This window comes from Mastomys coucha, unplaced genomic scaffold (assembly GCF_008632895.1).
Source record: "Mastomys coucha isolate ucsf_1 unplaced genomic scaffold, UCSF_Mcou_1 pScaffold22, whole genome shotgun sequence".
Lineage (NCBI taxonomy): Eukaryota > Metazoa > Chordata > Mammalia > Rodentia > Muridae > Mastomys > Mastomys coucha.
The window spans coordinates 229,629,113-229,647,278 of NW_022196905.1; the positions used below are offsets into that span (position 1 = coordinate 229,629,113).

General features: G+C 40.7%; 1 protein-coding gene and 1 long non-coding RNA gene across 9 annotated transcripts in view; one reads left to right on the top strand and one right to left on the bottom strand.

Annotated features, from left to right (window-relative positions):
* The window catches only part of LOC116069850, an 88,829-nt gene that overhangs the window by 43,079 nt on the left and 27,584 nt on the right, over positions 1–18,166 (top strand). The window lies entirely within an intron of this gene.
* The window catches only part of Rpgrip1l (RPGRIP1 like), a 100,604-nt gene that overhangs the window by 4,085 nt on the left and 78,353 nt on the right, over positions 1–18,166 (bottom strand). For all 8 annotated transcript variants that reach the window (XM_031340846.1, XM_031340837.1, XM_031340842.1 and 5 more), the window contains 3 exons: positions 11,834–12,017; positions 4,534–4,618; positions 669–802 (listed from right to left, as the gene is read on the bottom strand). In XM_031340846.1, coding sequence (XP_031196706.1) covers positions 669–802; positions 4,534–4,618; positions 11,834–12,017 — 403 coding nt within the window. The remainder of the gene's footprint in view (positions 1–668; positions 803–4,533; positions 4,619–11,833; positions 12,018–18,166) is intronic.

Here is an 18,166-nt window from a genome sequence, read left to right on the forward strand (position 1 = left end):
GAGGTGCTTATTAAGTGATCTAACTGTGGCCTCAACAGGTAAATCAATAGGACCAGCACAAAGTGTCAGAGAGGGCTCCGCTAACTTAGCCAGTCTGAAGTGGCAGCAGTGAGAGTTTCTCAACTGATTGTGTGTGGCCAGGGCCTTCCTTGGTTATGGTTAGAAAGTACAGTTCTTTCTGTATGTGTGGTGAACAGAAGGAGAAATGAGGCACTGCTTTGACTCACACCTAGCAAGGCAAATATCTAGGATACAGTTTGTGAGGAAGACTCTAACTGTCAGAATCCTAGAGTTAGCAGAAGGGACAGACCTACCCTTTGTCTGCAGCCCTGAACTAGAGAAGCCTTGAGAAGATGCTGCCATGGTTGAGAACAACAAGCTTAAAGCCAAGTGTCTTACCCCCATTACTAAGAAATGCTTTAGTTAATTCCTATGAAGCAAAATTATTTGAAATTCTCTATCAGGCACAGAAGGGTAGGGAAGGATAGGGAAGGGAAGGGGGAGAATATAGGGACAGGCTTTCAACAGCAGCAGATATCATCTGAGCCACACAGCCACACTTCTGCTGAGGTGTAGCAGAGCCTGCCAGGCAGCAGAGAGGTCTGAATAGAGAGCCTGGGCTTTGACAGCTGGTAGCTGTGCAGATAGAGCCATGCTTGCATACGTACCATCAATATCTTGCTCGATGATGTCTCTTCCTTTCTGAAACAGGTCAGCCAGGTCAACGTGAGCAACGCCAATGTCCTCACATTCTAGATCCTGCTCATCCTCTGGAGGATCACTGACCACGGTGAAGCGCACACTAGGAAGGCACAGGACAGAAGAGATTACTACCATGGATCAGGGCATTGCCACATTCTTTTTTATAACTATGTGTGAAATGGTGATACCAGTAGAAAGGAAATTGCATTAGGCAAAAATCTTACCAGAACTATTAGAAGTTGGAGCTCCCCCCAGCTTTCCAGTGAGCACCAATCTCCTTCCTAAACCTGGGTGACAATTATTTCCAGAATGGAAGACAGTGACCAGGCAACGGGAAGGACCTGATGCCCACATCATTATACCATATCTGAGATTCTGATACTTCTACTTTTTAAGACTAAAAGGATGATGTGCACAGAGGCCATGGTAGGTTACACAGTCAGCATTTTTGACAGAAAAACATGTTTTCCGAATCCCAGCAGTATACAACTCTGGGGCTAGTAGCAAGCAGTCTACCAAACTGCATGTGTTGTCTTACAAAATGCAGAGGCTGCACTGCCGGGGAGCAGTCTGAATGCCCACAGTGGAAAGCCGAGCTCTGCCCAATGGCTGGATCAGATATTCGTATTGCTTCAGTGACCTTTTAATGTACAACCACAGCATCCAAGTTCTACTTTACTTTTAGACACATAATTGCAGGGCTCTGATGGAACTGATTTGAATTAGTGGCTTGTGCTGAGGCCAAACACACTTGGACTGACCAAATGACAGGAATTTACAGTTAAGTACTTTTTTGATATGTCTTGGCAGCATAGCTTAAACCATGGATGTTTGTAAACCTTACCATTTTAAACTCTGTGAAACATATCTATCCCAAATCAGAAACAAAACAAGAAACAGAAAAATCGAAGCCCCTGAGAAATCATGACTTGAAAAATATAAACAAAGTCCAAATGCTGATGGGTGAACAAGACAAAGCCTCTAATCAACTTGCTGAAGGCAATAGCCAGCATTTCATTCCTTTACATGCCACTGTTTTTAGCTAGGAATAGAATTTGAAGAAATTAGAAGATAGAGTGAAAAATGAAAGTTACCACTTGTTCACACAGAAATCACAAAACACAATCCAGACTGCCAAGCGGTCTGAGTATTTTACAAGATGCACAGGACAGAGGGCGCTTAGGGCATACATTCTTGCTTTACATTCTGGTTTCCATACTTAAATAGCTGTGTGGTGTTGGAGACATTACTCAGTTTCCCTGACCTCAGTTTCTTATCTGTGCAATGGAGGACAATTACACCTAAGAATAGGGCGGGCTCTTGTGAAGACCAGATGAAAGGATGCAAGGAACCAGAGCCTGGGTCACAGTAGGCTAAGAGGGGAGGAAAGTGCTGTTTAAACAGATTCCCAAATTATCTGGTCCCTTTATTCAATTACACACAAATGACTGTTGTGGAACCAGAGAGGTGGCTGCTCTTACAGAGGACTTGGGTTCTAGTCCCAGCACCCACATGGCAGCTCACAACTGTAACTCTAGTTCCAGGGATCCAGTGCCCTCTTCTGACCTCTGCAGGCAGAGCACACACATGGTACGCATACAGACATGCAAGCAAAACATTCACGAACAACATAAAAAACGTTGCCCTAGAATGAATGCAGTTTGGACAGGAGAGCTTAAAAGATGTGGCTACTGCTGCCACATGGTGTGAGCAACACACCACCGCCCTCCTGATAGTGTCCATGAATGGAATCCGGTGGCACAGGACACACAGGGAGAAAGAGGCTCTCCAGGGCTATTTTCAGGTATGTTAGATACCTTGGCATGCGACATACTTTAATCTCAGGTTTTGAGATTATATCTGCATCATTTATAAAGGCAGGCTATTACCTTCATTGAGTGTACATGAATTCTGAGAGAAAATTTAAAAAAATCCTTCTTAGTTCTCAAAAAGGGCCAGGAATATGAAAAGGCAGTATTCCTGATTTTAAATTCTAAAGAGAGCAAAATGAGAAGTCAAATAAAATTCACAGATCTATGCTGTAGATCAGTGTTGAAACTTCTGCCTCCCATGGACAAAGGCAAGGGCCTGGTTTCCACTCCCAGCTTTAAAATAAACAAACAAAATCAATGAAACAACTAGAAAGTTCAACTCAAAGGGAAAAAAGCCCACTAGATGGATTTAAAAACTGAGGCCCAGATGCACACCTGGGGTATGCAAACATCACATGCTGCACAGCTGTGCCTTCTTACAAGTCTCTACTCTGAGCCCAGCCTAGCTAGTTCTCCCACCTGTCCCAGAATGGCCTGTGTCATCCTTCTGCCTGGCATTCTCTCAGCTTGGAACCATGTCTTCAGGCTCTTGACTAAGTCTCTTCAACTTTCATAAGTCAGCTTAGATGTCACTTTCTTAGATTGTCTTCCACTGTTATTTTATCTTTCAGCACTTAACTTGCTCAGTTTCTTTTCTTTCTACCCTCTTATGGGTCATCATTATATAACTCTGGCTGGCCTGTGACTTGTTCTGTAGACTGGACTAGTCTCTGACAGAGATCCACCTGCTCCCAAGTGCTGTCTCCTGAATGCTGGGACTGATGGTGAGCTCCACCACACACAGTGTCTGCCCTAGGCACTGCAGATGTAATTCATTATCTGTTTACTTGTCATTATGGCCTGTCTTCCTCATTGGTGGATTTTTCTCAGTAGACCTCTTGCTAAAGAAAAAGAAACCAAAAAGGAACCTGAATCAGAGTCAAAACTATGACCTCAAATTAATAATGTAAAGACTTTTTCATAATATATTTACTTTCATTTTCTGTGTAGGAGTGCTTGCCTGAATGCCCCATGTGCATGTGGTCCACAAGCTAGTGCTGGGAACTGAACCCAAGTCTGGAAGAACAGCCTGTGCTCTTTACCACCAAACTGCCTCTGTAGTCCCAGATTAAATTTCTTCAATGTATTTCTTCTTTCAGTGTATCACTGTTTAAGGTAACAATGGTATATTTCCAAATGCAGATGGACAGCCGGTAGAAGTACTATAAGCAATTCTGTGAATTGTGCTTTCACTTTTACATGTCCAGGAAGAATGGCGACCCCTAGCTGTGGCTGCTGAGTTAGCACCATTGATGAGCAGGGCTGCCACCTGAATAAGGAAGTTCTCAGACTAGGAGCTGCTTTAGGAAGCATTTAGGAGAACTAAGAAGGAGAGAACATTTGTTAGTGCTCCCTGGCTTTGGCTGGGGAAAGGGCACCCTCACCCTCTTCAGTATAGGGAGGTGAGCTGCATTCCAGTATTCACTAGAAAAGCACTTCCCACCTGTTGTCTCCACTAGGCTTTTGTGGAGGAAAAAAAAAAAAAAAGACAGGGGTGTTTGTGTCTCTGAGGGACATTTGAACAATTTTTTTTTAGGGTGGGGTGCGTTTTCAAGACAAGGTTTCTCTGTGTAGCCCTGGCTGTCCTGGAACTCACTCTGTAGACGAGGCTGGCCTTGAACTCAGAAATCCACCTGCCTCTGCCTCCCAAGTGCTGGGATTAAAGGTGTGCGCCACCACTGCCTGGCTACATTTGGACATTTTAAAGGAATAATGCTGGGGTGTAGAAATTACTGATGTTTTTGTAGTCTTTTCTCCTTTTCTGTCTTCTACAGGGCCTGGAATTAAACCTCGTATCTCACTCATGCTAAGCAAGCACTCTACCATTGAGCTACCCCAACCCTGATGTCTTTCCACTCTCAGACCTCTTTGTAGGTAACCAGACTGAAAGGAGGAGCTCCAGCATTCCAGAAAGCAAGAGGACATAGAGACGTGCTTTGGTAAAACTTGCTTTAAGTACCTTCTGTGAGGCAGTTCTCGCCTCTGAAGTATGGCTTTTAAGATGTCTCTCACCGCGGGGTTGTTTTCTTTATCCAGGCAGATCACTATAGAAAAGAAAAGACAAGTCCACACAAGGAAGCCAGCCAGACCTATATATACTCCATCGCCACCATCCTGCACTCTTTGAGTACTGTTTTTAAAGACACACACATGATGCCACCTCGTCTGTGTGTTTGGCAAACCAGAATCCAATCCGAATGGTCATGTGATCTAGTGCCATGCTATTGACAGGTTTATAGGCACGCTGTCAGAAAGAATACCCACAATATCACTGAGTGTCTCACTGCTATCACCACCTGCTTATGGCTCTGACAGAGCTGACTGAGAAGCTGGGGGCCTTTACTGTCTTGTATTTGAGGGAGTCACAGCATGTTCTTTCCACTGAGAAGCAAGTGATGATGAAAGTGTATGGTATTGTGCTTGTCCTTCCTGACAGCCTAGTCATGCAGAAAAGGCATCTTGTGTGCAGGTAGAAAGGCAGGGTTGATGTGGCAATGCATGGTGGGACAAGGGAGAGGGCTCTCGGGTGTGTGAAGACTGTTCTGGTCCTGGCATTCAGATAATAACTGTCTGAAGTGCCACATGGTGTTTAGGAGTACAGATGGACTGTACACAGACTTGGCACCTGGGGGAGAAGACACTCCTCCATGCGAGTCTGGGCTTAGGATCTCTTGTAGCCAGATCTCCACTCACACAGGATCAAGCGTGCACACAGGGAAGTGCTGTTAGGACTCTGGAGCTCATGTTCCTTCAGGTCCCATTTCACTAACAATGTTTCTGAGGACAGTTTCAGTTCAGCTCCAAACGACCATGCAATAGAGTCATACAGCTGCTTGGCTATCTGACCAATCTTAATCAAAACCCAAAGGTGTACCCTGTGGGATGCAGGCACATGGAGTGGGAGGCAAGGAGGTAACAGTGGCTCAGGAGAGGCAGAGATCAGTGGAAGCCCAGTAGCCAAGTTACCCAGCTCTGGAGAACCAAGGCCACTGTCCTTACAGGACACTATACTGTGTGGGGTTTCTTAGAGCTACCAACATTAACAGAGATCAACACAAATGGTCCTGAGTGTTTCCTTTGTCATTGCCAGAAAGTCATCTTAGCAGATATATTTCACTAGTGCTGAGGGTCAGTCCCTCAGTTTTAGAGGCTGTCAGCATATTAAACTAAATGCATTTTTTTTTCTAATTCAATATGTGGCTTTTCATATATTCACCCACTTCATAATCCTGAAGCTTTTAGGCCATATTGGTTTCAATATTTGAGGGCTGGAATAATGAAGGTAGTTTAGAAGACAACTGAAGTTGGTAGTGTGACAGTTCAGGAAGCACTTGCTGCCACAGGCCTGGTGACCTAGGGGCAATCCCTAGAACACTGGGGGAAGGAGAGAGCCACCTCCCAAGGGCTGTTCTCCAATCTTCAAATACGTGCCAAGGCACACGGACCCCCACACTCTCTCTCTCACTCATGCTTAATTTAAAAACTAGGACAAGACAACCCAGGCAGAAACAGTGATTAATCTCCATAGTTTCAGACTAATATGTGCCATGACATGAATTGTTACTCTTACCAAATAATAATTTAAGTCTGTGATACATAAGTACAAATATTTTCATTGTATTGAAAGTCTCTGAATTTTCAACTCCAGCCTTTGAATTTCCAATTCAAACAAAAAGGTGTTTAATTAAATTTAGTTGTGATGAATTCAATTGCTGTGGAAACATACATATGAAGTGTAGCACTTTAGAACATATGTCTGCTGACATGAGGTATGGACATGGAGGGTGCTGTCACTCTTCCTCTCTAGAGTCTTCCCCTCAACTCAGTAGGAACTCTGTTCATCAGTAACATCCCCCCCTTTCTCTAAACTTGGGAACCTTACTTCACTTTCTGTCTCTACCAACTCCTCTAAGTGGGGTCACAGCCTGCCCTTTATCTCTGATATTTTCAAGGCTCATCTCTGCTGCAGCATGTATCACATGTAATGCTGAATTACATTTCCCTATATGCACACATAACATTTTGTTTTCCCAGTCATCCTGTGAGGGATTGTGGGTTGTTTCTACTGCTGGGTGTCAGGAGCAGTGAACACAGTTGGCTATGTGCCTGTGCCCTTGATTTTGGTTCTTTCTGCTATTTACACAGAGGGAGAACTGCTGAGACACATGGTGGTTTAACCTTCACAAATAAACCAACCTCCAGCTATGTTTATGCACCACCCCAGGGCAGCATTTACTGAGTGATGTTCATGCATTAGGCACTCCACTCCACCACATGGTTAGGAGTGAGGTTGATCTACATTTCACAGATGACTGAGTAGAGGAGAGAAGGCTAGAACTCTGTTAGCGCATGGAGCCTGCGCTCAGTCACCTAGACCTCTCCAGTGTGTCTGCATCTCCTTCCTCTGTAGCTAAGCTTCTCCTGGCATTTCAACCAGGGCATTTCCCGGCTGGAGACGAGAAAGGTCTGTAGTTAGGCTGGGCAAGTCACCTGCTTTCTTGTTCTTCCATAAAGTGATCTCGACTAGATCCATAAAGCTGACTTAAATATCTTTGTTGACTTCTTAAAAACTTGTTTTCAAAAATAAAATTCTAGTTCCTAACCAGTAAGTTTAGTTTTATGTAAGCACACAAAGTTTGGAATTCTGAAGTTGTACCTGTTGGAATAAATATGGCCTGGATGTAGCTTAGTGGTTATCAGTGTCTGACATACATGCCCTGCTATATCTAAGTAGATGGCTTGGTTGCAGAGTACTGTGCTGCACCCTTGGAGTTCTGTCTCAGATTGAGAGTTTCTGAAGTATAGCCTGAGCCTCTGCAATTACAACACTGCTCCTCTTGCTGCTATTGCTGCCAGTCAGGATACCACATACCAAGAACCATCTTAGACCAACAGTCCTTTGCCCAGTATTTAAAAATGGGATCAAGAAGCACTGAATACTCTACATTGGCTGTTGTGGGAAATATGCGCACTTTGGCCTCTAGTGTTAGGACATGATTCTATGATCCTGTGAGCACCAAGATTTATTTATATGGGATTCTGAAAAAACAGAAGGGTATTTTCAAAGACAGTTTCAATTTTTACACCCTTTAAAAAGTAATTATGTTATCCAGGCAGTGGTGCACATCTTTAATCCCAGCACTTGGGAGGCAGAGGCAGATGGATCTCTGAGTTTGAGGCCATCATGGTCTACAGAATGAGCTCCAAAACAGCCAAGGCTACACAGAGAGATAATGCCTTGAAACATCAAAACCCAAAACAAAATAAAACAAAACTGACTCTTTGAAAACAGTTATAGTGTTTAACTCCTACTTCCACAAGAAATCACATTTTTCTAGAACTTGCTAAGTTTTGACATAAACTTCACAAGCACATACTTAAAAAGATATGATAGTCCAAACTCAAGATCTTTAATTACCACCCAACTTAATACCTTTCAGTCACAGAAATGAGGAAGTTCTGTTAGCTGTTGTGATTATACAAATGGGGCTGGAGGCTGGAGAGCATTATGCTCAGTGCAGTAAGGTGGGCTAGCACAAGTAGTATCTAGGGAAGATGATCTCATAGAGGTTGAGAATAGGATAGTGGTTTCCAGAGAGGGATGGGAAAGGTTGATCAACATGTCCCAGGTCACATTGGATAAAAGAAGTAAGTTCTGGTGTGCTATTGCACTGTAGAGAATGACTATTTCAAAGAGGAAAGGATTATAAATATTTTTACCTCAAATAAGGATAAACATTAGCAAAACCAGACGGGCTTAGTCTGACTCGAACATTACACGTGTATTACAACATCATATGGTACCCTGTAGAGATGAATAGCTATCTTTTACTGTTTTCTTTTAAGGTTCAGGGTCTAAGCTTAAAGTCTCATTCTTCTTAGACAAATACTTTAGCACTGATTACACTTTCACTCCAACATTTATAATTATTGTGTCAATTAAAAATATAGTAAAAACATCCTTTACTTTGGGAGGCTGAATAAATTTCTACATTCTCTATCAATATCAAATTCAAGAAGAAATGCAGATAGATTATAGAAAGTGTGAACTTTGAATCTTTGATAACTTTTATATTAAAATATTATCACCCCTGTAATCTTTATCCTTGCCAAATTTCTCTTCCTATTAGTAACAAACTCTGATGTTCTACATCCTTTTCATTTTCTGAATTAAACTTTAATTGTTCCAGTAGATAGACTGCTCAATCCTTAGAGACTAAGGGTCCAGATCTACACAAGTCTCATGAAAGCCTCAGCCGATTCCATTAATCTTTCTTCTTCCTACTGTCAATTCCCCAGAAAGCTTTATTCAGCCCAGACAACACTTCTCAGGCCTACCATTAATCTTTCTCCCCAAAACTATTTTCTTTACTCAGCATTCTCTGAGTAAAATTTTCAAGCCCAATAAAATGCAAACGTTTTACTCTTGCTACCAATGTCTATCAAGTGAATTGAGCTTAAATTTTTAAAGTATCAGTAGCCCTAAGAAGATACATTCTTGTATGCAGATGGAACTGGCGTTAACACCTCTTCATAAAGACCGAATTTGATTATGAATAATCCTGGGGATTGCTAGTTTATTCCAGTCATCTACGTACCTAATTTAGGCCTTGACATTCAAATTCATTTTGTGTGACTCAGATCACCATGCAGAGTCAAATCAGAGCTAGGTTCAGTGAACCTCTCTATGGATAAAGTGTTCGCACAAGAGAATGTATCCTAATTGTGCCCTAAATCTTCCATTGGATTTCCACAGCCAATTTGGAAATGAAATGACCTTTATTAACATTCAGTGAGATTTGGAGTTGTAAGGTTGTATTATATTGACTTTCTTTAAGTAAAAAGTGAATGGTAAATCAGTACAATAATTAGTTACTTTAAATAATAGTTGTCTATTAACCAAAGATTCAAGGAAGTCTCTCTGCAACAGTGATACACATATAATGATCGAAGAGTAAATATTTCTACTGTCCTACCTAAGTGAAAAAAAAAAAACTACTAACAAGATGGGTGCATATTTCTCACATCTGCTGATGCTTGGTACTTGGGTTTTTGGGTTTTTCATAGGAAACACCCCACTGGCATCTAGATGCTGAGTGCATCCCTTTTCCCTGCTCACAAACAAAAAAAGATACTCATGGTCTCAACATCAGTCAAAGCCCAATAGACAAGAACAGAAACTTAAGTATAGTAAGCATTACTACTGAATTCCTTTAAGATTTTTTCCCCATCACACGTCTGATTCCTTGGGAACATAAGCAACTGCTGAAACACCAATCTGATAGTAGATGCCTTGCAATAAAGGGAGGAGTAAAGCAATCTGGCAACAAGGTCCCAAACAGACCTCTACAACTCGTGAGCACAAAACCAAAGGCTGTAGCAAATCTCATAGGTTTGACTCAAAGAAGGATTTGACTCTAGGCAAATGGAAACATTTGTTCTGTTACCTGGCCACGTTTCTCAGTGTATGGTCAATTTCTTAAGAACAGTTTGTTGCCAGTCTAGCCAAACACTGTGCTGTTGACCTTTATAGAACACAAAATATTCCTTGGGGATATCCTTATTAAAATTAATTGAAGATCTATTTCACTAGTACTGACATTTGATCTGGCTTGCTTTTCTGGTACTGTACACTGAATATCTTTAGGAAGCCTGAGAAAATACTTTTGGGCATGTTTCTTCTTATACAGTTTCTCAAGGCATCAGTTGTTACAGAGTTTGAACTGGAAGGGCTCTTACAAATCACTTTCTCTTTTAAATAAGAAATGAAGGAACTAGAGAATCAACATATCTGGACTAAGCTTTCACACCAGTAAGACTTGTGCACACAGAAAAGATTAGAGCAGATCTCTGGATCCCCAAGATTACTACCTCAATAATGAATACATTTATAAAAAGACCAGTGTTGTTTGTTTGTTTGTTTGTTTTGTTTGTGTTTTTTAAGCAGGCATGATTATCTATAGTTATCCTGCTACAGTAGCAAGACTATATGTGTTTCTTAAAATGCAGTTTCTAAGACTGGAAAAAAAATCATAGTAATCTGGCTTGATGGCTCATGCTTTTAATCCCAGAACTCTGGAGGGAGAAGCAGGTGGATCTCTGAGAGTTCAAGGTCAGTCAGTCTGGCTTATATAGCCAGTTCCAGAACAGCCAGGACTATACAGAAAGACCCTGTCTCAAAACATCATCATCATCATCATTAGTCCTTGTGGTGGTGTTGAATGAGAATGGCCCTCATATGCTCATATGTTTCAATACCTGGTCCCCAGTTGGTACAACTGTTGGTGAAGGATTAGGAGGTGTGGTTTTGTTGGAGGGGGTATGCCACTGGGAGTGAGCTCTGAGATTTCAAAGGCCAATGCCATTCCAATTAGTTCCTTCTCTGGCTCATGTTTGCCATCACAGTATGTAATCTCTCAGCCATGGCCATTTGCTGCCATTGTCCCCACCATGATGGTCATAGATAACCCCCTGAAGCTGTAAGTCCCTAATAAACTCTTTCTTCTGTAAGTTGCCTTCATCATGGTGTCCCTTCACAGCTACAGAAAAGTAACTAAGAGTGTCCAGTGAGGATGAGATGATCTGCTTCATAAAAGCTAGGCAGTATCCATCTTCAGGATTTCACATTAGCAGGGAGAATGTACTAAGATGTTGCAGCTCTTGATGAAGGTAGCTGGATATGATCTTTGTTTGCCTTCTGATTCTACATTGTTGATTATGTAACAGAAAAGCTCCTGAGCACTGATTGGTCTAAACACTCTTAGGGTTTTTGTTGAGTCTGTGTTGATCCAATAGATTTAGACAGCCCTACAAGGAAAAGCTGCCTGCTACAACGGTGAGAATTTAAGCATCACTCTAGAAGGCAGAAAGGCTTAGGTGATGGTAGTGACCAGAGGGGCAGCCCACAGTCAGGGCCCTATATGATCTGAATGCTATAAACAAGAAAACCCCCATTTAAAATGTCATGGTTTTCAATTAAAACTCAACAGTAGATTTGGGTGGCATTTCCTGTAGATACCATAATAGTAGGAGCAGACAGATATCACCTTCCCAGTGCCTGTGTTTTTTCTCAATTTTACAATGACTTCAAAGTAATTTTCTTAATTTTTATGCTCCAGTGCTCGCTTTATTAATCTAGCCTGCCAAGACTTCTATGAATTCATGTGAACATCATTGAAACTCTTACGTGTTACCTTAGCTTCCATCACACATAGGGAAAACCCACATAAAAGTCTATATTGCAAAGAAGCCAAACATACCATTGGAATAGTTGTAGTAGACCCACTGTCCACTCTTGGGTTTGGGCAGTGACATGGGCGTCTCCTCAGCGGGAAGACTGTAGAACCGGCACTCGATGAACAGCCGCTGAATAGTGTCCTCCCTGGTTATTAGAGAATCGTTAAGGCTCAGAGCTAGAATCTCAATCCGAATTTCTTTTGAGGGCTGTTAAAAGAGTAAAATCAAAAACAAATAATCAAGCAAAGAATATCATTTATTCTTTTTTTTTAAAATGACATTTTAAAAACCTACAATTAGATTTATTTTTTATTTATTTTATTTTATTTTTTTTTAAGATTTATTTATTTTATTTACATGAGTACACTGTAGCTGTCTTCAGACATACCAGGAGACAGCATCAGATCCCATTACAGATGGTTGTGAGCCACTATGTGGTTGCTGGGAATTGAACTCAGGACCTCTAGAAGAGCAGTCAGTGCTCTTAACCGCTGAGCCATCTCTCCAGCCCGAATATCATTTATTCTATTCCACTATTAGTTTAAAATAAAATGTCACAGCCAATGGATTTCTTTTCTGGAATACCGTGTACACTAACCATACATTCCACATGATAGATTATTCACGACACACAGAGAGAATGAGATTCTCATGCCCCAGGGTTGGAAGTGAGCAGTGTCATGGCAGTCGTCTGCTGATTTACATTTGAGGCTATAAATACCCCACTGGAAGTCTATGAGGAGTGAACATTATGAGGTCTTCATCTCCGATGGCTTCTAGAATGACAAGTATCAGTTGGCCTTGTTTCAAACTAGGTAATGAAGTACATGTTTATCACTGCTTTATTTAATCTGCAGTACCTGGGAATGCTCAATTATGCAGTGATCAAAGCCTGTTGAACACTTTGGCACTATTATGCTAATATAGATAGTTATATCAATCTATAGCCACGGGAGCAGAAACTATAGCTCATTCTCACATTTCTGCCATGATTTACTTCATTTCAGTAAATAACTTTTCAAACAAATGAAGCAAAATCTTACATCTAAGTTTACATATTATTTCTTGCAAAATAATTTTATTTTCCATTTCACATTTATACAATGAAGAATTAAAATGACATTTGTTTGATTTTTCTCTTAGAATCCACAAACATTAACATGAGACTTATAAATGTTCCTTTAGGAATTTCTTCAATTAGCAACTGAGTTCAATATTTGATCATACTTCAACATTTCCTGAGTTAAATTTGTTTCTCACAATTTAAAATTTGTTTTTTATTGTTAATTTTCTTCTTTCCTATCAGAGCTAGGCTGCCAATCATATAAACTTTAAATAATATTTAGAAAAACATGAAAATAACACTTGTTTTGTGGTCAGGTTGTAGGAATTCACTGTTAAGTGCATACTAGGATTTAAATCCACCATAGTGACTATGTAGACATTTCAGTGTGTAATTAAGCAAATTAAAAAAAAATATGTATCCTATGTAAGAATGTCTCCACAAAGAACCATTTTCATTGCTGTCAAACCCCTCAATATTTGATGAAGTAATTTTACCCACTTCTTTCAAAAGACATTTTCTTTTATTATGTATTCTAAGACACTTTAACTAAAAACTGAAATCTGAATATTTCAATAAGGTTATTTTATTATTCAGTAGATTCATGGAAATTTTACTAGGATGACAGAGAAAATTCCACACCATTCTGTCTCCACTAATACAGGTACAAGGCTGCAGCTGGCAATATTACTAGGATTAGCATAGTATGATGAAATATTTAAAGGAAAATTTTTTCTAAAACCTAATAAATCAAATGACTGCCAAATGTCATTAAAGTGATGGTCTTTGACTTGAATATGCTTTTCATATTCAAATTTGAAAAGAAAGAGATGAAAGCCCGGAAAGGTTACTCGGTTTCAACTAATAACCTCAAGCCCTCCCTGCTCACGTGCATAAAAAATGAAGTTGGCGCTATTGTCTAACCTCAGTTCAGAAAGACTCCACTGTGACTAGTGAAGACTACATGGGAGAGAAAATATCTTAAACAATATTATTTTTTTTCTTTAAAATCTACTGTGGCTGCAAGACTTGCAGACATATATTTTAAAATGCTGGCATGCGTAAAGCACAATGCAAAAGTAAACGGAAATATGAGCAGCTTAGAAGTATATGGCTGAGGTATGTCACCAGATGTCTGTGCTCCTGCATAAGAGGAGGAAGGGAACAGCTGTGAGGATGGAACATACACTCAGTTCTAGCTTGTGAAGGTCAGAATTTAAAACTGTTTATGACACACGTAATGAAGACAAAAATAAATTAAAAAATAGCTGGAAATCCTAATTTTCTTAAGGTGTTATCTTATTAACAATATATTAATCATATGACTCACAAGCAGAAATTTTCATGATTTTAAGAACTAATTTGGGCTGTCAGGACAACATGGAACTCTCTAAAGAAATAACAACAGGAAAAATACACTGAATTATCCCAAAACTGGGAGCATTTAAACATACTTGTCTGCTTTTCTTTCTGTTCCAGGTTTGTCATTTTGGTGACTTCTCTCGCCCCAACATTCTCATTTGCTGCCCAACCTGTGAGTGTAAGCTATGGTGACATTGCACATTTGAGGCATGCATTAAACTTGCAGTAGATCTAAAAAGGAGTGAATGTCAAGTCACCTATGCCCAGAAAGCAAGTTTTAAAGAAGGCATTTTCAACGATTATAACTGTCATTAATAGTAATAGGCAATTTATTTTGAACACTTTATTTACACTACTATATTCAAGTCACAAGTTCAATGACTTCATGTAGCAGGGTCTGGAGATGAGGAGCCCAGCAGTTTTGTGGCTGGCTGGACAAGTCAGAAGTCAGTCTTCTCTCCTGTCTTCCACCCCATGGGTCCTCCGGCATTTCCTGCTTCAGCCTGCAGTACTGCCTTTGGATCCTTGCTGCCTAAGGCTAAAAGGTCTGGTGCCTTCTTGTTGTTTTATCTTCCCTCTCCAACTCTCCTGTGGAGAACCACTTCTGTTCATTTAAATTCTGATTTCAATGCTTTGCTGACTGTCACAAGGATTGGATATCTCAGACAGTGTGCAGCCACTGGTCCCTTTTCTCATTTAGTACCTGAGAAATATCTTGAGATTCTTGTTGGGGCTAACTTTTAATACAACAGTTTTAGCTATTAAAAGATGGAAACTTGACAGAATGAGGGGGAAACTACAAAGGGTTAGCATAACAGGTAACTTGTTAGCAGTGGGAAACAGACTCTCTCAACAAATTTAAAGACAGATGCATCATTACTGTACATACCCAGGAAGTGGATCTTCTCTCATGACCATGAAAGACACATGTAAGACACGACCTCTCTCTTGTCTTTAGTCCCAACCATCCTCCCTTTGTAAGAGAATTCTCCCTAAAGCCAACCTAATCATCTTTTATTTTGCTTGAGGATATTTTTACTATCCTATACTTTAGCCATTCCTTTAAGCTATGGTGTGCTGAGTATTTTTTTTTTTAATCTGTAGTTTATTCTGTCAGAAATAATCTTTTCCTTAGGACAGAATCTAGTCACTGTGGACCATACACTCTATGCTGCCCTCTGAGCAGGCTCTCTCCCATAGCTGTCACTGCTTCTTGAACCTACTGCATACTACGGACCCCTCACCCCGTCACTTCTCTCTATAGACCTTGAGCTCCAGCAGGAAGGCACAGAGCTGACATGTCTGCTGTTTAACATCCTGGCCAGCACCTGGTATACAGTAGGCTCACAATAAATACTGAGCAGAAAATAGGAGAATGAATATCTTCTATATGGCCAGAATACCTTTTATATTGTCAGAACTATGTGAAGCAGCTGTTTCTAATTTGGAAAATATTTTTGTGTGATACATTTTAGGAAACCGGTGATTTTTACTTACTGCAAAAACTCTTTTATTGCTCTGGGTTTTAATTGGGCGAGACTACCTGAAATCTGGGTGGCAGGATGGTATTACTTTAATTCTTTTGTGTGTTTAGAATTTGTTACAATAAAAAGAGAATTAGGAGTAATAATATCCTGATTGAGAAGACAGTGGATGAAGTTGGAAATGGTTCCAGCACTTAGGCAGAAGAATCATGAGTTTGAGGCTAGTCTTGGGCACATAAATGAGAGCCTCAAATATAGACATAGACTCACACACACACACACACACACACACAGAGAGAGAGAGAGAGAGAGAGAGAGAGAGAGAGAGAGAGAGAGAGAGAGAGAGAGAGGCAACACCTCTGCACAGCATCAGTATCCAGCAGATAAAGCGCAGCTGCCAGATGGTTCAGGCTTGGGCTGCTCCTGTGTTTCCTCTTTATTGGTGTGGACCTTTGGTTGATGCTTTCTCTCCCTGTCTTGTTCACTAGTTGTTTATCAGCTTCCCTAGTTAGGGAGATGTCAACATCAGCATGTATGAAGAACTCTTATTCATTGTGATTGAGGCGAACAGAAGTAACAGAAGCGACTCAAGTAAGAACTGCATAAGATTAATTTTTAGTTGTCAGTATAGATGGACACTACACATTATGTGGCAGAATGATCTGGAAATGTGATGACAGCTTGCATTTCTCATAGAGAGATGAACCCGAACTCCCATGACTTGGCTCCGTCCCACTGTTGCCCCTCCCTGATGCTCATTTCATCCAGCCACAGTTCTCTCCAGTGCACTTTGGGTTGTTATTAGCAGGCTAAAGATGTCCAAGTTTGATCTCATAGCAGCCTGCTTAATTCCTCATCTGACACAGTGGAGTTGGATTGGCGATTTTTTTCTCCAGTGCTAGGGATTGATCCTAGGACTCTGCATATGCTTGATGGGCACTCTGTCACTTGACTCTTCAGTTTTTAAAAGAGTAACCCAACCTGACAGCCCCTACACACAATGTCATGGCTTTCTGGTAGGGTCACCTATGATAAGTCTTGTCTCAGCCAGTAAGATCTGCATTAAACAATGGTGAGGTTACAGATGGGGTTTCATTTCACTCTGAGTTTCCAGAATGAGATGGGGTTTAACTTTTTCTGTACTTAATTTTTAAGTTTACATTTATTTAGTGTGTGTGCACGTGTAGTGAGCATGTGGCCAGAGGATACTTTGAGGGGATCATTCTCTCCTACCTTGTGGGTCCTGAGGATTGAACTCAGGCAATCAGGCTTGGCAGTGGGGCCTTTACCCACTAAACTATCTTGCTGCTCTCATATTTAATTTTTTAATTATAAAACATGAAAATGTGAGAAAAGTACAGAAAACAATTTAGCTCTATAAATATCCAGTCTTACAGTGATGCTATACTGTGCTGTGTACAAGTCAACTCTCTTGCTGAAGAGATGAATATTAACACTAATGTTACTAAGGGTGAATCCCCCAAATGTCACATTCTCCCTCGTCTTCCTGCTCTCTAGGTGAACTGTTGCTCTGAAATGGCTGGAATGTCTCAAAGCATACAATCATATTTTACATGTCCACATGTGTCCACAAATACACAACCTTCTTTTCTATTCTTAGGTTTTCCATAGATGGCAGTGTACACTACTACTAGTATGCACTACTTGTCACCTCACATTTAGTTTTTTTCATCCAATATTATGTTTTTGAGATTTACTCATCTTAGTCAAATCATTCTAACCCTTGTTCATTTACATTGCATATATAGTAGAGTTCCATTTTTAGGATATTTTTTAGTGGTAGTTTTTGTCAAGATGACACAAACTCAGATGTATCTGGTTTCTTTTATCAGACAGGCCTGTGGGGCATTTTCTTGATTGCTAACTGACACAGGAGAGCACTGCCCACTTGGACAACGCTATCCCTAGACAGATGGGTCTGGGCTATATAGAAAAGGCAGCTAAGCAAGCCAAGGAAACAAACCAGCAGGCAGTGTTCCTCTGTGAGATTTGCTTCAAGCTCCTGGAGCCTTGGCCTTCCTTAATGAAAGCAAAATAAATCCCTTTCTCTCAAAGGTCATGATATTTTATCATAGCAACAAGGAAGCAACTAATGTCCTGAGTGTAAAACCCTACAGTGTCTGCCTGTAGGAGACATAATATGTGGAACTTGGTTCTTTGTAAAAAGCAATAGAAACAACACCGAGATAGAAGGTGATGATCTGTGTGTGCAGCACTGAAGTTTAACTAAGGAAGTAGGTTCAAGAGAGCTGATTGCAGCAATGACGCCAGTAGTGTGTGGAGGGGGACTGGCATGCATGCTGAGTGAAGGAGTTTTCTACTTCCTTCCTAAGCTGGGCATAGGAAGAGCCATTCCAAAGATTCTAAGAAGCCCTCTTGACTTTCTGCCAGGCTCCAAAGCATCTGGGTAGTAGCAATAATATCTA